At 43.5% G+C, this 26,428-nt stretch overlaps 1 protein-coding gene across 1 annotated transcript in view; it reads right to left on the reverse strand.

Annotated features, from left to right (window-relative positions):
• Positions 1-26,428, reverse strand: part of LOC126262610 (ADAMTS-like protein 4) — a 775,764-nt gene that overhangs the window by 154,143 nt on the left and 595,193 nt on the right. Inside the window, exon 3 of the mRNA XM_049959365.1 lies at positions 17,385-17,530. Within this exon, the coding sequence (XP_049815322.1) occupies positions 17,385-17,530 (146 nt within the window). The remainder of the gene's footprint in view (positions 1-17,384; positions 17,531-26,428) is intronic.

The following is a 26,428-nucleotide window of genomic DNA, read 5'->3' on the forward strand; positions in this document are numbered from 1 at the left end:
GGACCTTCAGAAATCGCGGTGACTCCAGTGTAATTAACCAAATGAAACTATATGGTTTCCGAGACCTTTCCAAGTCTCTATCATCTATGATGTACAGTATATACGCAAACTGAAGCGACGAATGAAAATATTTACCAAGGCCGGGATTCGAACCCGGGTCTCTTGCTGACTAGCAGATGTGCTGTTAGTCTCTACCTCACCCTGGCACAGTGGCTTTGCACAACTGCACGGACTGCCCTAGAGGGAATACCAATTGGGCTGAGGCGTGAATAGGAATGTGGAGATTAGATTAATTATTCATTCCATAACCCACAAAAGAGGGGATCCTCGTGGGTGTGGAAAATGTCAGATAAACACATTACAAAAATGTAATTAGAAAAACTTGAGTTTCATTAATTTTAATGATCCTCAGTCAATAAAATTAAACTTCTAATATTTACAGGTTTAATACTTACATCTGCTTTCCTTAAATCCATCATTCACACAGTTGCTGGTTACTTGGCTATTACAACCAAGTATTGTCAATAATTAAAATAAATTATTCATTTCAATGATCCTCAGTTGTAAACAGCCAGTTTATGTACAAGATTTAAAATTAAACTTCCACTATTTACAGACTTAAGACTTACATCTGCTTTCCATACATCCATCATTCACACAGTAGGTAGTTACTTGGCTGTTACAACCAAGTATTATCACTAATTAAAGTATAGTAAATATTCATTAAAAGGGTCTACTGCACTTGCTGAGAAATTCATGGAGGGAATAGAAGGAGTTGGTCACCAAAAATTCTTTTAAATTATATTTAAATTGTGCCTTGCCTGAAACTAAACTCTTAATGGTTGCTGGTAACTTATTGTAAATATGCATTGCTGAATACTGGACTCCTTTCTGGGCAAGAGTAACTGATTTTAAATCTTTATGTGTATTGTTCTTATTCCTAGTATTGATACAGTGTACTAAGCAGTTAGTTGGAAAAAGAGATGTATTATTTACAACAAACTTCATTAGTATGCCCAATTCTTTGAATAGGTTTCGACATGATGTTCTTGGATTTACACTGCAAACTACTCTTATTATACTCTTCTGTACTGTAAAATTTTTTCTCGGTTTGGGGAGTTACCCCAAAATATGATACCGTATGACGTATTGGAGTGAAAATTAGCAAAATAAGCCAGTTTTTTATATTTATATCTCCTATGTCTGACATCATTCGCACAGACTTGTTTAGGCGCTTTAGCAGTTCGTTAGTATGTGTGGATTGAGGAGAGAGGTGTGTTAAGGTCGTCTATGCAGTTGCGGAAAGCCAGTGTGCAAGGGTGGCGTAGTGGTTAGCGCATATGCCTAGTCATCGCGAGATCCAGCTTTTCTAAAAATTTTCATTTTTCGCTTCAGTCTGCATATACCGGGTGATCAAAAAGTCAGTATAAATTTGAAAACTTAATAAACCACGGAATAATGTAGATAGAGAGGTAAAAATTGACACACATGCTTGGAATGACATGAGGTTTTATTAGAACCGAAATGCAGAATGGCGCTCCACCCCATATTGCTAGACGCGTCAAAGATCTCTTGCGCGTGTCGTTTGGTGATGATCGTGTGCTCAGCCGCCACTTTCGTCATGCTTGGCCTCCCAGGTCCCTAGGGTCCCCAGACCTCCGTCCGTGCGATTATTGGCTTTGGGGTTACCTGAAGTCGCAAGTGTATCGTGATCGACCAACATCTCTAGGGATGCTGAAAGACAACATCCGACCCGACGCCAATGCCTCACCATAACTCTGGACATGCTTTACAGTGCTGTTCACAACATTATTCCTCGACTACAGCTACTGTTGAGGAATGATGGTGGACATATTGAGCATTTCCTGTAAAGAACATCATCTTTGCTTTGTCTTACTTTGTTATGCTAATTATTGCTATTCTGATCAGGTGAAGCGCCATCTCTCGGACATTTTTTGAACTTTTGCATTTTTATAGTTCTAATAAAACCCCATGTCATTCGAAGCATGTGTGTCAATTTGTACCTCTCTATCTACATTATTCATTGATTTATTTAGTTTTCCAATTTACACTGACTTTTTGATCACCCGGTATATAGTGTAATTATTGTATTTGGAAAAAGAGTCATTTTTGTTCTTCTCAATGTGTGTTTCTTTCAGTTACCTTCTGTACTATACTGAAGCAGTTCTTTTTACGTACGTTCCCAAGTTCCATCGAGCTATGTTACTGGGCAGTGACACATCACGCGCAAGTCTCTTTCGTCCTCAAGTTTTGCGCACCCATGTACGTGACGAAAAGCGGTTCTCGAACAGTTCATGTCAGACTAGCTGTTCATGTCCGTGAGACGGGTGCAGTCCGCAGTCCGGAAACAGGTTGCAGCCGAGCTGTGGTGTAAGCACTTTACGCCGGGCCGGCCAGCTAGAGGCACGCAGTCCAGCTCCTCGCGGTCGCCAACGCTCCGCTGACGGCGGGGCATAAGTCTGCGTAACGACCCGGAAAAAAGCACCGCAGGCGCGCCTGTGGCGTACGTCCAAACAGCGGAGCGACAGCGGCGCCAGTGCCTGCCGCGGCTCGTCTGTGCGCCTTTGTGGACGCCCTTTTTGCCGCAGCCTCTTGCCTGTGTGGTGGGGAGGAGGTGCTGGGGAAAGGAGGGGAGCGGGGAAAATCACAGCAGCTCGGCTCCACTCTCACTGAAAAGCCTCATAAGGTTTACTGCGCCATTTGGTTGACTTTTACGACCGTTCTCTTCCATTCGCTGAGTGCTGAAGACGGAACAATGGGTGCAAGTGTACCTACCGATACATACATACGAAAACCGAAAGATAACAGAATACTGCCAATATTTCTGTGCTGACTCCTTTTTTTTTTTTTTTTTTCTTTAATGTTAGGGGGCAGACTGATCTGCGAAGGCTGGAAGGCGCCAATTTGGATGTGAGTAGCGGAAACCAACGAATTAAAATACTCAAATCTTAGATGTAATGTCGTACTGGTATCTACCGTAGCCCGAAGTCCACGTTAGAAAAAGAAAAGGTGGTAATTTGGTCGTGGGTTGGCAGAGCGGTATCGAACGCTGCAGCTAATCTGAACACATATATTTCCATTTTTATCCGTCATCTATCAGAGATCATTGGAACGGCGGAAAGTTCCACGGAACTGGAAGAAGGCCCAGGTCATAGCAATCTATAACAAGGGTAGAAAATCGGATGCACATAATTATCGGCCAATTTCACTGACATCGATTTGTTGTAGAATCATGGAACATATTTTGTATTCAGACATAGTGACCTTTCTAGACTCTGAGAAGCTCATCTGCAGAAACCAGAGCCGGCCGAAGTGGCCGTGCGGTTAAAGGCGCTGCAGTCTGGAACCGCAAGACCGCTACGGTCGCAGGTTCGAATCCTGCCTCGGGCATGGATGTTTGTGATGTCCTTAGGTTAGTTAGGTTTAACTAGTTCTAAGTTCTAGGGGACTAATGACCTCAGCAGTTGAGTCCCATAGTGCTCAGAGCCATTTTGCAGAAACCAGCGCGGTTTTAGGAAACAGCGGTCTTGTGAGACACAGCTGGCCCTCTTTGTGTATCATATACAACAGGCTCTAGATACCGGCTCCCAGATTGATGCCATATTTCTCGACTTTCGAAAGGCGTTCGACTCAGTTCCGCAACGTCGCTTGCTACAAAAAGTGTGCGCTTACGGTCTATCCATTGACATATGCGGTTGGACAGAAAGTTTTCTAACAGACAGGGAGCAGTATGTCGTCCTCAACGGGGTAACTTCTACAGAAACAAGAGTAACTTCAGATGTGCCCCAGGGCAGCGTAATAGGTCCTCTGCTATTTACATAAACGATCTGGTTCATGGTATTGACAGCGGCCTTAGACTCTTTGCCGATGATGCAGTAGTCTATAGGAAAGTAGTATCACACGAAAGTAGTGAACAAACCAATGAGGATTTGCAGAAAATAAATGCATGGTGTAATGACTGGCAGTTATCTCTCAATATTAGTAAGTGTAACCTACTGCGTATAACAAGGCGAAAATCCCCATTAAAGTACACTCCTGGAAATTGAAATAAGAACACCGTGAATTCATTGTCCCAGGAAGGGGAAACTTTATTGACACATTCCTGGGGTAGATACATCACATGATCACACTGACAGAACCACAGGCACATAGACACAGGCAACAGAGCATGCACAATGTCGGCACTAGTACAGTGTATATCCACCTTTCGCAGCAATGCAGGCTGCTATTCTCCCATGGAAACGATCGTAGAGATGCTGGATGTAGTCCTGTGGAACGGCTTGCCATGCCATTTCCACCTGGCGCCTCAGTTGGACCAGCGTTCGTGCTGGACGTGCAGACCGCGTGAGACGACGCTTCATCCAGTCCCAAACATGCTCAATGGGGGACAGATCCGGAGATCTTGCTGGCCAGGGGTTCGATGACGCTTTGGATGTACCGTGCACTATTCAGTGTCCCCTCGACGATCACCAGTGGTGTACGGCCAGTGTAGGAGATCGCTCCCCACACCATGATGCCGGGTGTTGGCCCTGTGTGCCTCGGTCGTATGCAGTCCTGATTGTGGCGCTCACCTGCACGGCGCCAAACACGCATACGACCATCATTGGCACCAAGGCAGAAGCGACTCTCATCGCTGAAGACGACACGTCTCCATTCGTCCCTCCATTCACGCCTGTCGCGACACCACTGGAGGCGGGCTGCACGATATTGGGGCGTGAGCGGAAGACGGCCTAACGGTGTGCGGGACCGTAGCCCAGCTTCATGGAGACGGTTGCGAATGGTCCTCGCCGATACCCCAGGAGCAACAGTGTTCCTAATTTGCTGGGAAGTGGCGGTGCGGTCCCCTACGGCACTGCGTAGGATCCTACGGTCTTGGCGTGCATCCGTGCGTCGCTGCGGTCCGGTCCCAGGTCGACGGGCACGTGCACCTTCCGCCGACCACTGGCGACAACATCGATGTACTGTGGAGACCTCACGCCCCACGTGTTGAGCAATTCGGCGGTACGTCCACCCGGCCTCCCGCATTCCCACTATACGCCCTCGCTCAAAGTCCGTCAACTGCACATACGGTTCACGTCCACGCTGTCGCGGCATGCTACCAGTGTTAAAGACTGCGATGGAGCTCCGTATGCCACGGCAAACTGGCTGACACTGACGGCGGCGGTGCACAAATGCTGCGCAGCTAGCGCCATTCGACGGCCAACACCGCGGTTCCTGGTGTGTCCGCTGTGCCGTGCGTGTGATCATTGCTTGTACAGCCCTCTCGCAGTGTCCGGAGCAAGTATGGTCGGTGTCAATGTGTTCTTTTTTCCATTTCCAGGAGTGTAGCTGGAGATAATAGTCCCTAGGTAATTAAATTTCAGCCCTTGTTCAGCTGACATAATGTCTTCTTCTAATTTACATTGTACACGTTCTTTTTATCTTACCGTACTCCTAGTTTTTTTTAATTTTTTTATGAGATTTCCATGCTATTGATTAGCTATTACATGAAATTGGTGAAGTAACGTTTGAAAATTATCCTCATTATTTTCTATCAGTACACACCATCATCAGCATAACGTATAATATTTACCACTTAATGTCCCATTTATCAGAAGTTATAATTTTAATTTTATATTGATGCTGTTTGCTGAGATCGGATTATAACAGGAGAATCTGAAGAAGATGTGCAATTTCAGTCAAAATGAGTCAGATTGCCGTTCATTTGGAATAACAATATCGACAGATGAAACAAAGTGATGGACATTGAAGGACTAGAACTCCAAAGACCAAAATTGTTGTAAATGGACAAATAATTGAACAAGTAAGAAAGTTTAAATATTTAGGGTGCATTTTTAAGTTTCCCAAAATGAAGAAGAGCCAAAACTATCCAGACTGAGATACTTCTATGTATGTATGAGTATAAAATAAATGATCAGTCTTTTGAAACGTTAACATCCGTCAAGTATCTGGGTGTGACTATTCGAAATGCTCTCAAATGGAATGATCAGATTACACAAGTAACGGGTAAGGCGAACTCTAGATTGCGGTTTATTGGTAGAATCCTGAAGCGATGCAGTCAACAAAGCAAATAGCTTACAATACGTTAGTTCGTCCAGTCTTAGAGTATTGTTCGTCTATATGGCACCCTTACCAGTTGGGTCTGATTCAAGAGATTGAGCCGGCCGCGGTGGTCTCGCGGTTCTAGGCGCGCAGTCCGGAACCGTGCGACTGCTACGGTCGCAGGTTCGAATCCTGCCTCGGGCATGGATGTGTGTGATGTCCTTAGGTTAGTTAGGTTTAAGTAGTTCTAAGTTCTAGGGGACTGATAACCACAGCAGTTGAGTCCCATAGTGCTCAGAGCCATTTTGAACCAAGAGATTGAGAAGGTCCAAATAAGAGCGGCAAGATTCGTGACTGGTACATTTAGCCATCGCGAGAGCGTTACAAATCTCATAGAAAGTTTGAAGTGGGACACACTTGCAGATAGACGACGCGCTAAACAGAAGGGGCTCCTCACTAAATTCCGAAATCCAATCTTCACCGAGGATGTAGAGCACATATTATTACCACCAACTTTCAAATCGCGTAATGATCATCATTCAAAGACAAGGGAAATAAGAGCTCGTACTGAGTCGTTCAGACAGTCGTTTTTCTCTCGTGCGATCTGCGAGTGGAACAGAGGGGGGAATATGACTTTGGCGCAAATTGTGCCCTCCGCCACACACCGCTTGGTGGCTAGCGGAGTATATATGTAGATGTAGAACACTCTACCACATATCATTTCACGTCTCTTCGAATTGGTTAATTTACACCATCGGTCACCCCTAATGCCTCTAACATGTCGGCAACAACATTATTGGCATGACACAGTAATGCAGTGCCTGTGTTGTTCAGGAGTACGAGGCAATGTTCCTTCGAACATGCATGCATGTTCCAAGGAACAGGCATTGCTGCGACTGCAGCTGTTACGAACATGGACAACCATCAGTTGCATAACTGAATGACAACAACGAAAATTAGTTGCATAACTGAATGACAACAATGAAAATTTGTGCTGGATCACGACTCGAATCCGCATTTCCCGCTCATCACGAGCGGTCGACTTCCATTGGGCTATTCGAGTGCGACTCATGTACAGACCCCAAACTTCCATATGCCGTAAACCATGTGCCTATAACGTGCACTCGTACATCTACTACGTATATTCCTGTACAGAGGAGACATTTTAATTGAAAATCGCATGTAAGTTCGAAGGAACGTTGCATCGTGCTCCTGAACAACACAGGAACTTTAATACCGTATTATCCGTCGACATCAGGCAAGCGACTTTCAATTAAAATGTCTCTCCGTGTGGGAATATACATAATATATGTCCGAGTGCAGGCTGAAGACCTATGGTTGACGACATACGGAACATTGGGTCTGGCCACGGAGCATCCACATTCGCTACTGTGAGTACATTTCATGTATATTGACGTGAGTGCTGTATTTGTTTACGTCGTGTCTTTGCATATATTGGTTGTTTACGACTTTCAGTCTGATACTGTTCCGCACGCAGGGTCGCCACAAGCTATGGAGGAAAAGGTGGTACAGTATACCGCAAACTAGCGTACGGCTTTTGACAGAGCAGAGAAGTAATCTCCTCCCATCCTCTTTACTTTCTCCCACGAATATTTCATTCGCTGGTGGTGCGCAGGAAAATTTGAGTGTCTCAGACTTTACCGTCATTAATAATTTTAATCACCTTGTGCTCCACAGTTGTCTTACTAAGACACGCCCGTTTATGTTCTAAATGAACACCTTAAACTGACACTGAAAGTTCACTAACAGGCTACAAAGAGACCGATGTCACGACTAAAAATATCTAATCGCATTTTAGAATTTTGTATGGCGATTAGATATAGACAAGTTCGGCTTTCCGAAAGGTAAGTGCCCCTGGGATGTAGTTTTGACGTTGCGTTTGCTAATAGAAGCAAGGAAAAGCAAGAGAAGTTCGCAGGATTTTTAGATGTATAAAAAAATTTTCAACGATGTAAAACGGTGCCCGATGCTGGAAAATCTGAGAAAAACGGTAAAGAGCTGTAGGGAAAGATGGATAGTATAAATATGTACAGGAACAAATAGAGAACAATAAGATGGAAGACCAAGAAAGAAGTGCTCGTATTTAGAAGGGTGTATGACAGGAATGTAGCCTTTCGCTCTCGCTGTTCAATGTGTACATCGAGGAAGAAAGTCTGCGTGGAAAGAGAACAATGATAATATGTGCTGATGACATTGCCATCCTCAATTAAAGTAAAGAAGAATTACAGGACCTATAGAATGTAATGCACAGTAATGAATACAGAATGTAGATCGAGGGTGAGACGAAGAGAGACGAAAGTAATGAGGAGTAGCAGAAATGAGCTTAGCGATAAATTTAATATGGACACTGGTGATCACGAAGTAGCTGAAGTGAAGTACTTTGTACCTTGGCATCAAAATAACACCTGACGGACGAAGTGAGGAACGCATAAAAAGCAGACTAGCACAAGCACAGAAGGCATTACTGGCCGAAAGAAACTCACTAATATCAGAAATTGGTCTTAACCTGAAGACTAGATCTATGAGAATATACTTGTCGAGCAAGGCAGTCTATGGAGTGAATTGTGGACTCTGTAAATCGGAGGAGACCTGAAGGTTTGGGGTGTGATGCTATAGAAGTATATTGAAAATCAGGAGGACTGATAAGATAAGAAATGACGACGTTCTTCGAAGTATCAGACAGGAAAGGAACACGTGGAGAGCATGGATGAAGAGAAGGGACAAGATGATAGGACTTGATTTAAGACATCAGTTAAAAATTTCGAGATGTCCATTTAGAGCGAAACCGGTTTGGTGTAATAAACATACCTGAAATGCAGCTGTGATGGTTTTTATTAACATTTATCATCGTTAAAGATAAGTGCTGAGAATATTGTGCACCAGTTGTCCAAAATGAGTTCTTAATGTTTGTATAGTAATGTTTGTATACCATTAGGCAATGTCGAAGGTAGAAAGCAGGCATGGAAAATTGGCTCCAAAAGATTGATAATGGGATAATGCATCCCCGAAACATGTTGTGTTAAATAAATCTCTCATTTTCGACAATTGTTGCGTAGTGTTCTCGGTACTGATTCGTGATACAGTTGTACTCTGACAATGCAACAGATTAATAGCGACAGACGTTATAAAAATAGCTGTTTAGATTTCTGTAGGAGAAAGAAATAGTCACCACAAGCATTTGGCCAACAAGTAATGAGAAGGTGTAAGTCTAACGTTCCTGATCACAAGAACGTACCGAGGAAGACGTGGGTGCCGTTTATGCTGAGGCGCATCTGCGGAAATGAATGTGGAAGGGAAAAAGAAATAGAAACATGGGGGGCGGAGATGGGGGCGAAAGAGAAGGAGGAGAGAAAATTAAAAAGAAGAAGAAAAAGGGATGATTGCAAGGATTCTAAAATGGTAAGTGGTTAGAGATATGTGAATGAGAATATCGATGTCATTTGGCTAATTAAGCTACGCTTCGAAATGTGCAGTGGCAGAGTAAATGTGCTATTGACAACACATTAGAGATGGACTTCATTACTGGATTTTCATTCAGTTCACCTTCTCGGTTTTGCCAAGAATAACCTTTATTTCTACCATGAAACATAACATTTTATAAAAAATGGTTGTAAAAAACTCAAACTTCTAAAATCAACTCCTGTTGGCGTTTATTTATTAATTTTTTTAGTCCAGTGTTTGATAAGTAGGACTGTTGATGATTTTTGTTGCTAACCGGTTATCTCATCACTCTTGTGGCTGATCTTGGTGCTAACTTCGAATTTAATTTAAAGAAGGAAATATATATCTGACCGTGTTGAGCAATAGTTCCGTAACACATACCTTTCGCTGGTACAGAGTCGTTTGTTTCAAGATTTCGGCAGCTAGACGGAGCCGCTCTCGTTATGCCAAGTGCGCGAACGCAACGAAAGGGTAAAGAGTATATTTCCCGTTTGTTATTGTGATCGGCAAAGAAATAGTAAAAAAGGGTCACGTTATTGTTGTAAGCAATCCGACTTTCGACTATTTTTTCATGATTTCAATTATATCACAAAAAAATATTATGCTGTCACCAATTACCATAGTTACACCTGTGCCTTCGGTTATTCCCATTCAGATGTTGCCTAGTCTTCCTAAGCTGTTCAGTGTTTTTGAGACTCTTTTCAAAGGATCCGGTTGATTTCCTGCCCAGTCCTTGTCCTATTCGACCTTGGACTGCATATGTAGTGACCTCCACGACGACAATCTGTTAAACCTTAAGTGATGTCCCAAATGCGTAGTACTTTCTCACACTGTACTCTTATGGTTGTCATCTGCCGGATCTAGATGTTAAGTCCCGACGCCCTTCTTTGCTATTCGTGAGCAGAAGATGCTACGTTTCCCGCCTTGTCTGGAATGTTAAACCTCGAAATTTCAAGACTAAGTGTTTCCATATTACACTACTCCGTCATTAATGTTTCACATGATGCTTATGTGCGCTATTCTGTTATAATCGCACTTCCTTAAAAAATCTGTCTTAAATCGCGCAATACTTCTCTGTATCATTTCTATCTGTTTCGCTAATCCAAGTTGGTGAAATCCCAGAGTGAAGAGTAACATCCGGCATTTGGGCAGTCTGAGACTGTTGTGAGAGCTTTCGTTCACGGAAGAACTACACTTCATTTACAGCCTACTTCAGAATATGTCTGATACCTGCCTTCTCCACAACTAGTTTTATATGGCCCTATCAATCAGGTTTGATTCCCGTTGTATTTGACGGTTGTGACTGCTTATACGGATTGTCCGGTGACAGAGTCATCAGTATCACGTAATTTCCATGCAATAGATTATGGCTGCTAACGTCGAGAACTAGTTCATCTACATACAGATAGATACTTTGCAAGCCACTATACGTTGCATGGCGTGGCTTTGCGTGGCAGTCTTCTGTCACAGCCTTGCAAATGAAAAGGATATACACTAATCAGCCAAAACATTAAGACCACTATCCACAGCGACGTTGGATGTCGCCTGGTGGTGTTGCGGGCACGTAACTCGGTAGCAAGAGTATGTAAGCGGAGCAGACACGGCGGTTAACACCCTGGCGAAAATAGGGCTGAAAATGGGAAAATCCATAGAGATAAGAGGCTTTCACAAACAGCAGATTATTATTACACAGAGCTTGTGAACGAGTATCTCGAAAACGGCGAAACTGGTCGAATGCTCACGTGTTACTCTCGTGAGCATCTACGGAAAGAGACAGAAGGACACTGAAACTACCACTAGACGCTAAATAGCTGGACGTCCACGACTCTTGACAGAACGTGGGGTTCGGAGGCTTGCATGCTCTATAAAATAGTTTAGATGGTGAACTGTGGCATCTCTGCCGAAACAGCACAGTGCTGGTGCACGCACAAGTGTTTCGGACCACACCGTTCATCGTAGTTTGTTGAACATGGAGCTCCGCAGCTGACCACCCTTACGTGTTAGCATGTTGACCCACGACATCGTCAGTTACGATTTCAGTGGGAACAGGACCATCGGGATTCGACCGTCGACCAATGGAAACGTGTCGGCTCTTCGGTTAAATCACATTTTTGCTACACTGGGTCGATGGTCGTCTCGACAAACGCCGCCATCCAAGTGAACGGCAGCTCGAAACGTGCAACACACCACGGACGCATGTTGGTGAGGCAGTATTATCCGATGGGAGACGTTCTCCTGCGCTTGCGTGGGTCTTGTGGTCGTAATCAAAGACACGCCGACGACTGCGACCCACCTGTATCTCTTCATCCTTGATGTTTCCCCCGCCGGCGATGTCATCTTTGGTTCAAAATGGTTCAAATGGCTCTGAGCACTATGGGACTTAACATCTATGGTCATCAGTCCCCTAGAACTTAGAACTACTTAAACCTAACTAACCTAAGGACAGCACACAACACCCAGCCATCACGAGGCAGAGAAAATCCCTGACCCCGCCGGGAATCGAACCCGGGAACCCGGGCGTGGGAAGCGAGAACGCTACCGTACGACCACGAGATGCGGGCGATGTCATCTTTCAGCAGTGTAATTGTCCGTGTCTGGGTGCGAGATCTGTGCTACAGTGGTTTGATGAGCATTATGATGAACTCAGCGTTGATGTCTCTGCGACAAAATTTGCCTGATATAAATCGTATGGAAACGATCTGGGACGCTATCGGGCGCCATCACCGCGTACGCAAATTAGCGGCCACTTATTTACACGAATAACATGACCTGTGCGTAGACATCTAATGCCACGTACCACCACAAACCCACCAACGAACTGTGGGATCCGTGATACGCAGAATCGGTAATGTATTTCGTACCAAAGACAAACAAGCAAGCTATTAAGCAGGTGGTCATATTCGGTACCGAATCAGATATAAGCAACATGGGTAGGAGGTCTCTTTGCAGTTTTTAGGAATAATGTTGCAGGATACGCAGCCGGCCGGGGTGGCCGAGCGATTCTAGTCGCTACAGTCTGGAACAGCGCGACCGCTACGGTCGCAAGTCCGAATCCTGCCTCGGGCGTGGATGTGTGTGATGTCCTTAGGTTAGTTAGGTTTAAGTAGTTCTAAGTTCCGGGGGACTGATGACCTCAGAAGTTAAGTCCCATAGTGCTCAGAGCTATTCGAACCATTTCAGGATACGCAAGATGAAACTGTCACATAATGTCAGCCGGAGGACAACACATTCCATACAGTATTTAATTGAAAAATGGTGTCGTATCTACGAAGACACCCACAATACACTACTATGGCTTTATTAATGAAAGTGTAATGCCTGGAGAGACACAATATTTGTAAGACGAACTCCTCACCTCGTGACAGGTTTGCTTAGTAAGTGCGGTTGGAATTTTAAGAAAGACGTCTTGTATCATCTGAAGGGCCACTTTTTAAACGCCGGCAGTGTGTTGTTTGCAGGAGTTCTGAGAGAACTTGACAGCCACATCCTCGCCCTTCCAACACTGGTAATACGCAATGGGCACCACGATATACCAAGGGGCATTACACGTATTCAGCCATATAAAGGAAATTGTTTTTTGACTAAATGAAACAGGAAGGTAGAACGTCAAGATACAGGTATGGGTGAACAGCGAGTAGGTACCGAACGAACTGATGGTTTTTATGAAAGTGCATGTAACTCATGATGCAACAGAACAACATAAACCGTGTCAGATGGTGATAAAAATATGATCTAGATTAATTTTGTATTAAGGCATATTTATCATTAACAGTGCAAGTGAACTATTGCTAATAATTTATTCATCGCTGCAAGCAATTCGTTTTAGTGCCGTAATTAGTGCTCTTACACAGTAACAATGGCTGGCTCTGAGCACTATGGGACTTAACATCTAAGGTCTTCAGTCCCCTAGAACTTAGAACTACTTAAACCTGACTAACCTAAGGACAGCACACAACACCCAGTCATCACGAGGCAGAGAAAATCCCTGACCCCGCCGGGAATCGAACCCGGGAACCCGGGCGTGGGAAGCGAGAACGCTACCGCACGACCACGAGCTGCGGACTTACTCAGTAACAATTGTGACCATCAACGTAATCCCGCATTCTTTGCTTATTCCCCGTTTTGTTATATTCTATTAAGGACTGCCTGAGTATAACAGCCTATGATATTGACTATCAGTCCGAAACTCCATCATGTAAAGATTTCTTTAGAAGTTCCTATGACGTCTTTCTTTTTAAATTGTCGAAAATACACGAGTAAGTGCAGCTACATTACAAGAAATATATGACGTTTCAAGAACAGAGTAAATGATGCGGAATCTAGTCTAATTGCTTTTCATCCCCTGTAAACTTTTCATGAAATCATAATAAAATTTTGTCTTCTCTACTTTGATGGAAACACTGCAAAAGAAATTATTGCTTTAGGTACATGTGTCGTGATTACTGGATTCTAATTTAAATTTTTAGCCTACTGGAAATAGGCCTATGTTTTACTTCAGTATAAAATTCGCACCTTTTTTGTCTCAAAGCTACCTGCAACACTGAAATTTGTAACGCACGTATGTTGAATACATTAAGAAAGAAAGGACGTCTCAATATTCTATTTGCTCTGATGACGGAAAATAGTTTCTGAACCGTACATTTACTCCCGAGTAAAATAAACATTTCCATCTTTAAATTAAATTCGAAGTTAGCGCAAGCTCAGCCATCAGAATTGTGACACAACCAGCATAAAAATCAACAATTATAAGGGGATTAAAACAAATTAATTTATAAGTTGCTGGATTTAAGGGATCAATGAGTTTTACATAACAATATTTACACTATAGAGGGTGTTTATAAATGATTATCTGGATTTTAACGCTTTATAATATTTATTACATTAAACTTACAGTTATAAATGATATGTCAAATGAAAGAGCAACTCAAACAGTTTTACCAATAACTTTATAAATGTTCACTACTGGCTTAGCGAAGTACGTGATTGGTCGAACTTCACTGTACCCAAGCGCTGGATAGGCCGCAAGGGGCGCAATGACAAGGCTTGCTTTGCATGGCCTCCGCGTTCACCCGACCTTACGCCTAGCGATTTTCTCCTTTGGGGCTTCATCAAGGATCGTATGTATGTGCCTCCGCTATCAGCAGACCTCCCTGAATTAAGAAACCGGAATGAAGCAGCTGTTGCTACAATCACTGAAGACACACTTATCAACGTTTGGGAAGAACTCGGCTGTAGACTTGATGTGTGCCGTGTGACAAATGGTGCATTTATAAGGTTCTTGGTAAAACTGTTTGAGTTGCTCTTTCATTTGACATATCATTTATAACTGTAAGTTTAATATAATAAATATTATAAAACGTTAAAACACGATATTCATTTATAAACACCCTGTATTATGTGTCATGGTAGCCATAACAGCTATTTTCTGCAACATCGAGAAGGAGAAATGACTAGGAAACTTAATAATGAAGTCTGTCTCCACTGCCTTTTTAGTAGCGTATTGGCTTAGCGTATGGACTCTGCAAATGAACACTTCGAAGCACGGCTTCATCACCAAGGCTTCAACTGTTTATCGAAGAACCTCTATAAGGTATCAACAAGACAGAAATGTATATTTGAAGGAGGTTACAGTGGACACACAGTTAAACTTGCGATATTGTGATAGTACATACACTGAACTACGGAAAAATTTACACGGACTTGTTAGAAGTCACATTATATGTTTGAATATTAATGAATTCTATTATATATGACTTAGCAAAGAAGTAATTACACATGATGCTTAGAGTAGTATAAGAAGATATTGAGTTTTCAAAGGACACTAAAATATTCAAAGAACATCGAAAGCTGAATGGATTCAGTTACATGACACATGTACTCATTTATACTACACAAAAGTAAACAGCATGTGGAAATTAATTCTCTTAATGGACGCAATCTGCTTTGTTCTTTAATGCTTGTAGGGTCATTTTAACTGTATGTGTTTAATACTTTATTACGTCAAAGATCGTTTAAAAATTACAGTGTTCACATTACTGGTTTCAACAAGCGATTGCCACCTTCAGGTGTGATTAACTCGCTAACAGGTTCCTCAATATCTATAAGAATTCCAGTTCAGCATTCTGAACATCATGTAGTATTATAAAAAATGCCAATGAATTATATATCATACCATCGCTTATTAAAAGAGATTGAGCGATCTTGAATGTAATAAATTATTATATAAAAATTTAAAAGGTTGCATGCTTCCGTTTGGCAATGAGTCAATTAAAAAAACTGTGTCTGCTAATATCTAGTGGAAATATCAAGTGGAAGTTAATTCAATACGCTATCATATACAACATAAATCAGCAAAATTCGTGGAAATGCTGTACATTTAAACAAAATTTCTTTATATTTTTCTGTAATTCTTTGTAAGTTTTGCCATAAATTCGCAAATTTCACTTAAGAACACACAACATCTGTGGTGTCACCGCCAGACACCACAATTGCTAGGTGGTAGCCTTTAAATCGTCTGCGGTCCGTTAGTATACGTCGGACCCGCGTGTCGCCACTATCAGTGATTGCAGACCGAGTGCCGCCACACGACAGGTCTCGTCGAGAGAGAGTCCCTAGCACTCGCCCCAGTTGTACAGCCGACTTTGCTAGCGATGGTTCACTGTCTACTTACGCTCTTACGCTCTCGTTTGCAGAGACGACAGTTTAGCATAGCCTTCAGCTACGTCATTTGCTACGACCTAACAAGGCGCCATATTCTTCAAGAATGTATTATGAACAGATAATATTATGAATCATGTACCGTCAAGAGAGACGTTCATCATTAATGGATTAAAGTTAAGTATCAAACTAATTCCGTCCGCTTTCTGAATTCTAATTCCTTGTCATGTTTCAGACCACACGTCAGTATAGTCCTTCTCTCCTCACGCCAGCCTGCGTGAGCTAAAACGCGTGCATTTCGGCCTCCATTCATAACACGGTGTTGGCTCTTCAGCCAACCCATCAACATCGACACACAGATAAGCGTTTCTGCGGTGCTTACATCGCAATAAAGGTCTTTCGATAATTATCTGAAGCCCTGGTGATGAAACTCCGCTACGAAATGAAGATTGGCAAGTTAACACGCTACAGAAAAGACTAGACTGACTTTTTTATTACATTTCCTACGATAAGTTGTACCTCCGATAAGATACTACGGCGGCAAATCATAAAGCACTGACTGTCGCCTCGAGAAAATAAAGTTAGGTAAATACGTTTTGATTACTGGAAGGCGCGTGTCTGCAGTTCAAAAAAATGGTTCAAATGGCTCTGAGCACTATGGGACTTAACTTCTGAGGTCATCAGTCCCCTAGAACTTCGAACTACTTAAACCTAACTAACCTAAGGACATCACACACATCCATGCCCGAGGCAGGATTCGAACCTGCGATCGTAGCGGTCGTGCGGTTCCAGACTGTAGCGCCTAGAAACGCTCGGCCACACCGGCCGGCCGCGTGTCTGCAGTCTGATGTAAAGCACCGTAGTGCGCTGCCAGCAGATTCGAAACAAAATGTCACAACTCCATCTCCTCTTTATTAATAGGCAGCGGCAATTTGTTCTGAACCCAGTAGCAGTGTGTTACAGTACTATGGCGCGGGGATTTCAGTACATAACGGAATTGCAGACACGTGCCTACAAAGAAACAAAACTTAAGCCCGTACCTTTATTTTTGCAAGTTGATAAATTAAAACATATTGGCTACTACTCGTAAAAATTAGGAAGAAGGAACTTTTAACAGTATCGATCTGTAGTGGACACCGTGTCCCGAGCTCGACTCTCAGCAGAGCACACAGTGTGGCGCGGCCGCGGCAGGCGGTACTGACCATGATGTCGACGGGGCTGCGCAGCGGGCCGGGTGCCGTGATGGACTCCGGGTCGTGCCGGCGGTACGTGAAGCCGTCGTACTCGCCCGGTCGCACCACCGCCCAGTCCCCGTTCAGGATGAAGCTGCCGTCCTGGCGGCGCAGGGCTGCAACAGGCGGGGGTACCGCACAGTGAGCAAGCTACGTCACACATGAACTCATCAGTCAGACTGGCACAGGGATTCGGATAACTCTACAATATAACTATAGGGTGGGCAATGGATGTGGAGCCCCTTTGTAAATGATAAAAAAAGGCTGCCAAACGGAAATTTAAGATCAAGTAGTATGAGACGGGACAGAGTAAAAATCTGTGATGCTGTGCTACCAACATGGCGACCATTTGGGAACTCACCATCTAGGATGCAGCTCGAAATTTTCGAATGGAAAGGGTGGGGGGGGGGGGTGATGTTAGGGAGGGTGATGTGACTTATATAACAGATAGAGATTTACACTAAAAAAAACAATAGTACAATATTGCTGAACAATGGTTAGCCACAACCTGGAGGATGTTTCATATCAGCGCACACTCCGCTGCAGAGTGAAAATCTCATTCTGGAATAGTACCTTTCATTTGTGCATCGCTTTATCCATTCTGGAGCTATGTTGCAGTTTGTTCAGAATAAAGGAAAGGACTAGTGATAACACTTAAAGGATACAGGACGTGCCCGACGCAATGTCCGGCATGTTACACTACTGGCCATTAAAACTGCTACACCAAGAAGAAATGCAGATTATAAACGGTTATTTATTGGACAAAGATATTATACTAGAACTGACATGTGATTACATTTTCACGCAGTTTGGGTGCATAGACCCTGAGAAATAGGTACCCAGAACAACCACCTCTGGCCGTAATAACGGCCTTGATACGCCTGGGCATTGAGTCAAATAGAGCTTGGATGGCGTGTACACGTACAGCTGCCCATGCAGCTTCAACACGATACCACAGTTCATCAAGAGTAGTCAATGGCTTACTGTGACGAGCCAGTTGCTCGGCCACCATTGACCACACGTTTTTATATGGGGAGAGATCTGGAGAATGTGCTGGCCAGGGCAGCAGTCGAACATTTTCTGTATCCAGAAAGGCCCGTACAGGACATGCAACACGCGGTCGTGCATTATCCTGCTAAAATGTAGGGTTTCGCAGGGATCGGATGAAGGGTAGAGCCACGGGTCGTAACACATCTGAAATGTAACGTCCACTGTCCAAAGTGCCGTCAATGCGAACAAGAGGTAACCGAGACGTGTAACCAATGGCACCCCATACCATCACGCCGGGTGATACGCCAGTATGGCAATGACGAATACACGCTTCCAACGTGTGTTCACCGCGATGTCGCCAAACAAGGATGCCACCAGCATGATGCTGTAAACAGAACCTGGATTCATCCGAAAAAATGACGTTTTGCCATTCCGACACCATCGCAGGCGCTCCTGTCTGTGATGCAGCGACAATGGTAACCGCAGCCATGGTCTCTGAGCTGATAGTCCATGCTGCTGCAAACGTCGTCTAACTGTTCGCGCAGATGGTTGTTTTCTTGCAAACGTCCCCATCTGTTGACTCAGGGATCGAGACGTGGCTGCATGATCCGGTACAGCCATGCGGATAAGATGCCTGTCATCTCAACTGCTAATGATACGAGGCCGTTGGGATCCAGCACGGCGTCCGTATTACCCTCCTGAACCCATCGATTCCATATTCTGCTAAAAGTCATTGGATCTCGAGCAACGCGAGCAGCAATGTCGCGATACTATAAACCGCAATCGCGATAGGCTACAATTCGACCTTTATCAAAGTCGGAAACGTGATAGTACGCATTTCTCCTCCTTACACGAGGCATCACAACAACGTTTCACCAGGCAACGCCGGTCAAATGCTATTTGTGTATGAGAAATCGGTTGGAAACTTTCCTCATGTTAGCACGTTGTAGGTGTCGCCACCGGCGCCAACCTTTTGTGAATGCTCTGTAAAGCTAATCATTTGCATATCACAGCATCTTCCTCCTGTAGGTTAAATTTCGCGTCTGTAGCACGTCATCTTCGTGGTATTGCAATTTTAATGGCCAGTAGTGTATAAGACTGCAACCGTCCGCTCCACCCATTTCTCATGCACTTTAATCAACACTTGTGACGGAATGCGAGCACAAGCCTTTGAAGGTGAGCAAGGTTTCTAATCTTCACTGCATACACAATGGACTTTATACGTCTCCACAGACTGATTTCTAATAGACTTAAATGTGGTAACGTGGCGACCACTCCAGCGGACCTCAGTGGCCTATCTGTCTAAGAGGAAATTGGATATTCGGGTGAGCCCCGACAATTAGCAGGAAATGGGGCTAGGCGACACCATGCTGAAAGAATGTTGGAAATGTTGTGTCTTCAGATAGCAGTGACGGCAGCATATCTTCGTCTAAGGGCTGGGATACACACGAGAGCTTTTTTCTCTCAGACAGAACTGTTTACGCTGTGGGCTTATTCCGCTGACAGTTACTCTCTGATAGTTACTTTACTTTTAACACTTTTAGTGGCAAAGGAAAAGTATTAACGACTGTGTTCGTTTTGAATAAGAGAGTGGATTAGGCGGTGCGATGATTTTGGAGCATACAAGAATCTCATTGCGGACCTTGTGATGGAAGATACACAAAAATATCGGTATTTTACGAGAATGCCTGTGCTGAATGCGGAAGAAATACTCCTTATAATAGAACCCAAAATTACCAAGCAGGATACTATTATGCGTAAATCCATTAGTGTTAAAGGTAGAATACATGTGACACTATGATTTATAACATCAAGTACGTTTATTCTCTTTAATATTTAGTATAACAATTACGACGAAATAACATCACTCTAGATTTCGTCATGACACTCGTACTCGTTCGGAGGCCAAATAGGGCAAGTATGTGATAAGTGACACATTTCCGGACATAGCTTCCTTTGAACGTCTTTACTTGTACTGGCTCAAGGAACAACTCGCAAATTCCCTGAGGTATGCTGTTCAATAGTATAATCAATAAATACCACGTGATCAAAATTGTGGCCGCATATTACTTGAAGTTAAATGACAATATTCCAAGTCCAAATCGATTACTTTCAAACATGACTTCGCTTATTTCTGTATGTTAAATAATGTGTGTTACGAAATTGTGGACTTTTGATAAATGTCTTTGTAGGTGTGTTAAAAACTGTAGCCATTTCAGCCAAGAAACTCTCTTGTCTCTACGATCGACAATGCCCTCAGTTCGGTGAAAAAAAGGGTCTGCAATTCTTCAGTTACGCCACATCTTTCTGAGATTGAAAACGGCATCACTGATAACTGGATCTCCCACAAGACTCTGACACTTACCTGTAATTGAGGGTTGCTATCAGCGAAAATTGGCCCATAGTGTAAACAATTCTGTCTGTCCCAGGCCTTAGACGAAGACATGCTGCCGTCGCTGCTTTCTGGATATCGGACATTTCTATCGTTCTTTCAGCACGGTGTAGTTCAACCTAATTACCGCTAGTTACCTGGACTTAGAACTCCCAAAATGACATGATATTGGTCGCTACTTTTCACTTCCCAGATATTTCCTATGTCATCGGGTATTGTAGCAATCCAGTCGAGATCTGATAGGGAGCCTGAGTGTTCGTCAGTCCCTGTTTCATGTTCACAGTAACCTGAATGAGTAAGCCCAAGTCAAGGTACGGAAAGCACTCCAAAACATGATGGAAACACCTATGGTTTGAACTAAAGCATCAACATGCTGAGGGTTAAACGCCTCATTCTGCTGTCGCTGCATTCGATTCTCGCATCATTTGAAAACGGCGATGTTGTTACTTCTCGGATCATACTACCATACGACACTGCTCCAGTCAGCTACTATCCAATTACTGTGTTTTTGGCCCACTAAAGACGCACAGCTTTAAGTATCTCTGTGAACTAGATGAGATGGATCTTCATTCACTGACCGCAGCACTTCCTGTCGGATTTGAAACCGAGTGTCACTGACAAGACGTGCACTCATTTCCTGTTCCTGCGTGCTATGAATTCCTTATACCACCACTCCTCTTGCGTCAGCCTCCGTAACTAAGTTGTGAGCATGTTTGGCTGCTATGGGAGGACAGGCTTCGATTTCCAGCACTACCAGGAATTTTTCTTTAGTGGAAGGACTGGTACAGGGTGCACACCGTCTCGTGATCGAAGGCCAAGAAAGCCGAGAACGACCGGGAGAGCGGTCTACTGAACCCACGGCCCTCCATGCAGTGTCCAATGACATCATTGGCAGAGGATGACACGGCGGTCGGTCGGTATTGACGGGCCCATCAGGGCCAGAATGTTGAGCTTTACTTACCGCCCTTAGGCCGTGTTACGTGGCTACGATTGGTACACTAGTAGACACGTTTGGACACACTCCGTTGCTACGCCAACAAACTGTGTTATTTCGATCACAGAACTGGCGTAGTCGCGTCAAAACATGATTGCTAATTTCTTCTGAGCTCTGGCGTCTCCACGTCGACCCGTCCTAGTGTGGTGAATCCATACAACCGCCTGGCACGACGTCAGTGGTGGAGGGTCATATGCGGTGAGCTTGTAACTAAAGTTGGTTTCGGTAGATAGTCTGTCACTATGCTCTCTCTCTCTCTCTCTCTCTCTCTCTCTCTCACACACACACACACACACAGAGAGAGAGAGAGAGAGAGACAGAGAGAGAGAGAGACAGAGAGAGAGAGAAGGATGGCGGGAAGGGGGGGGGTGTAGGCAGAGAGAAAGAGGGTGGAAATAATGTCGTGATAGAGCACCCCCTCCTACACCTTCCACTACTGCCTCTGCCTCATCCGTTCTTCAGAGAAATATGCGCACTATCTTTCTGCTGGTTTTTTCTGATAGCCAGACGAATGCAAAAATGGTAAATGTAATGCTGCCACAAGACAAAACTAGCCTGAAATGTGTTTCCGGCATTTCCTGACTACGTAATAGGAACAGGAAAGACGTTTTAAGCGAGTTGGAAATGAGAAAATATTGCTCGAATATAAGAGTAGTTATCTCTGAGGAAAATAAAACTCCGCAGGTGACAATTAAAAGATCTTTGCCTCAGAACATTATCAGATAAGAATTCATCTCTTGCTTGACAATATTCTGTTACAAAAGCTAAAGTTTCAAGGTCAGGCTGTAGATGTTAAGTTTTTCTAGTTGTTACTGATTAAAGTTGTAGTGGGACAGTGGATCCTCAGCTCTCTATTCCAACGGATGACGGCTGGTGTGGGAATCCACGCAATAGCCTTCTAAAAAAGTAGGATAGGTGGGTGACGCTCTCACCACGTTACTTTGTTCTAGAGCTACGGGATGTTTTTCTTCTCGCATATGATGACTGTGGGAACCAACTCGAATGGCTTAAGCACCGATTGTATGGAACTCATAAATATGTGTTCGATAACGTAACGGGATTGCGGTCATAGCTGCAATAAGAAATGGTAGCACAAAATGGAATCTGAAAAACCGATTTAAGGTTGCATTATCTACAGCAAACCCCACTCAGGCTCTTGGTACTGTAGTCCACATTGTTGCCGTGATTTTAAACTTCTCGGACGCCTTGGATACAGTTCCACGCCGTCGACTAGTAGAGAAGGCACAAGCTTATGGAATACCGGGGGCAACTATTCAACTGAATCGAATTCCTTCTTAACGGAGTGCACAACCCCTGCACGGTAAACAATTTTTTTCTAGAAAACTTTGTGAAACATGCAAATATCCTTTATGGCACTTGATGGAAGCTATTTCTCCTTTCCGCGTCAAGAAAACGTGCCGAAAATTTCCTGTTTTAAGTTTTCCTTTTTTAGTTAAATTTCGGATCTTCTAGCAAAGGCAGTTTGTTCTCTTCCACGGAGGCTACCAAGTACCTTAATTTACGGTACTCAAACGCACGTTTCTACGTTTACTCGGAAGACCACTTTCGCAGTGAAAAGAGCAACTAATTTCGTTTCCACAAAAGAATGCACAGTGCGCTGCACCTCACTTTTTTCTTTAGCGGAGATAAGTTTGCTTCTGCCTGCCGAGGAGGAAATATTTAAATTCTACCCCCACCCTCTCCCTCATAACTTGGCCCAGATGGAAAGTTTTTCTTAGAAATTTGCGTAAGATGAAGCTGAGTGAAAACAGATGCGAGCTATTCAGGGAGTAGAAACAGGTTAATAACCTCTAGAATACCGTAACGTTTACTAACAGGAGCGAAATGGATGGCGCTTTTATTTCGCGGAGTTACTGCTCGGGCTAACTTACAAACGCATTGTATGTTTTTCTTTCATGGAACACAGACTGCACCAGGCCTAACTAATGTTACGCTGTAGACATTACAGGGGATAAGTCGGTAGCAGAGACCGCTGCAGAGGGAAAAAAGCAGATAAATTACGTCTGATATTATCACTGTAGATAGAGTATTTTTACCATTAGAGATAGACTATTTTTGTCTGGATATATAGTGTCATACGGGAATAATAGGTTATAGCTTGAAAATGAATCTTCTAACTGTGGAGCTGTTAGGTCAAAGAGTGAAAGTCATAAGCTGAGATGGATAAATGGAAAACAGATTACGATTTGTGCATTTTCTGCGAGCGATAATGTTCTTCTTCTCGCTGACAAAATTCGTCATTTTGTCATTCTGTCAGGTGTCTATCGTCCACTCGCTCTAAGGCTTTTGTTAGTATACACTCAACAACGGACAAAGTTTTTCGGATATTGATTTACAAACGTACATTTTTGTTCTGTTTTTATCGTATTTTATGTTGTTTTCTGTAACTGTCGACACTGTTCGGAATTACTTACAAATACGTAGGCTGCGTGTGGCCCTGCTGTAGTTGGTTAAGTGTACGACATATCGGAATTAAATAAAATTGTTTTGAACTGTTCATTTCAACTGCGCCAAACTAGACATCTGTAGCGTAGCCAAAGACTTGGAAATAAGGTGTCAAATGCACATGGGGGTTCTATGTTGAAGCCAGTTTTCGTTGGAATTTATCTCCAAATAAGCCAAAAATATCATTAAAAGCATCCTTCATAATCGTTTACGGCTTCACGTCTTCAAAATTCAGCTCGACCTGAAGAGAGAGAGCGTTACTCTGAAATTTTGATGATGAAGAACTCCAAAGAAAAGTTCTTACCGTGTACACTTTTCACATACGACTGGGAGTTTCTTATCATTCAGCAAGACAGTCGCATTTGGGGATCACAGCGGCTAACGGAAACGCACAAAAAATCAGAACATGGATATCCGGTGTTAACTGCCCCGTCATCATGTTGTTAGATCTCTACGTCCAGGAGAGAGCATTATAACTGGAGACATCTCTGTTCACTGGCAAATAATGAATTCCCGAAAACCCGAGATTTGGAAGATGTAATTAGAACTGATGATGATTTGGCTGGCTCTGAGCACTATGGGACTTAACATCTCAGGTCATCAGTCCCCTATAACTTACAACTACTTAAACCTAACTAACCTAATGACATCACACACACCCATGCCCGAGGCAGGATTCGAACCTGCGACCGTAGCGGTCGCCGGCCGAAGTGGCCGTGCGGTTAAAGGCGCTGCAGTCTGGAACCGCAAGACCGCTACGGTCGCAGGTTCGAATCCTGCCTCGGGCATGGATGTTTGTGATGTCCTTAGGTTAGTTAGGTTTAACTAGTTCTAAGTTCTAGGGGACTAATGACCTCAGCAGTTGATACCCATAGTGCTCAGAGCCATTTGAACCATTTTTGAACCGTAGCGGTCGCGCGGTTCCAGACTGAAGCGCCTAGAACCGCTCGGCCAACATCGGCCGGCGATGATGATTGAACGCAACATTTTGCTCCATCTCTGCTAACAACATTATCGGAGAAGCTCTTCAATTCATGGACTGGACGAGTCTTCCAATCCGCCCCCCACCCCCCGCGGATAGAAATTGCACTTCTGGACGTCTGTTACTAGTATTACATGAAGAACACCATTTATGCAAAATCTTAGCTAGTATGAGTCGACTAGTCGCTTAAAAAATCAGATAATTGAAACTATCTTGGTCAGCCCTGGTGGTCTAGCTGTAAGGGCGTGCCTCGAAGCCGAGAAGTCGTGGAATCAAATCCCAGCCGGACTACGGAAAGTTTCAGTCTATCTTCACCCCTCAACGATGAGGGCGTCACTAGTAATGACACATGGTTGGTACTGTCCGGTTGGATAACTGAGGTAGCCTTGCAGACGGGCGTTGACCCAAACAAAGTTGTTACTAACTCTTTCTCTGGATACGTTCATAAGACATGATTGGAGACTGTTTTGACACCTGTGAATATGTCGAACGTACCGAGACGAATATAAATTTTTGTGCATGTTTGAGTATTTTTGAAAATTCTGTATGCTTATGGGCTTATCAGTCTGCGTAGCATAATTTTCTAACCCTAGTGCCCCTTTTCTATCACCACACAGCAAGACATAAAGTACTGTCATTTATCGAAACCGCTGTTTCGAGATGTAGGAAATTTTATGAAATATCGAGTGTCCACGTTACAAATGACTCACTGTAATAAAATCATGTCATTTGTATGTGTGCCTCTTCTTCGAGGATCGACGGATAACGCAAATCAATGCGATACATTTTTTTGCGTATGCATATATTTTTAATTTTCTAAATAGTCTATTGTAAAGTGTGTTATGTTATTACTGCTACTGTAGCAAGAGCAGCTTTATGAGAGGCAGAAAATTTACATTTCAATGACCGGTTGTGAGATCGATTTCCAACGAAGAAAGATTTTCACATTCATTTCGTACCTACGAAATTTAAGCTTTTAAGGAGACGAACTTCTAAGGCGTTGTAATATCTTACCAGACATCACACTTGCTGAGTTTATGGTTTTCTGCTAAAAATAATTGGAATTGTGAGCGGGATTCAATAAAAAAGGTGCAAAACAATCACTGTGGAGACAAGAGGATCATTATTACATGCTCGTAATCTTCAGCACAATCCATTTGTTCTGATACTGGAGACTGACATGGGCATCA

This window comes from Schistocerca nitens, chromosome 6 (genome assembly GCF_023898315.1).
Source record: "Schistocerca nitens isolate TAMUIC-IGC-003100 chromosome 6, iqSchNite1.1, whole genome shotgun sequence".
NCBI lineage: Eukaryota > Metazoa > Arthropoda > Insecta > Orthoptera > Acrididae > Schistocerca > Schistocerca nitens.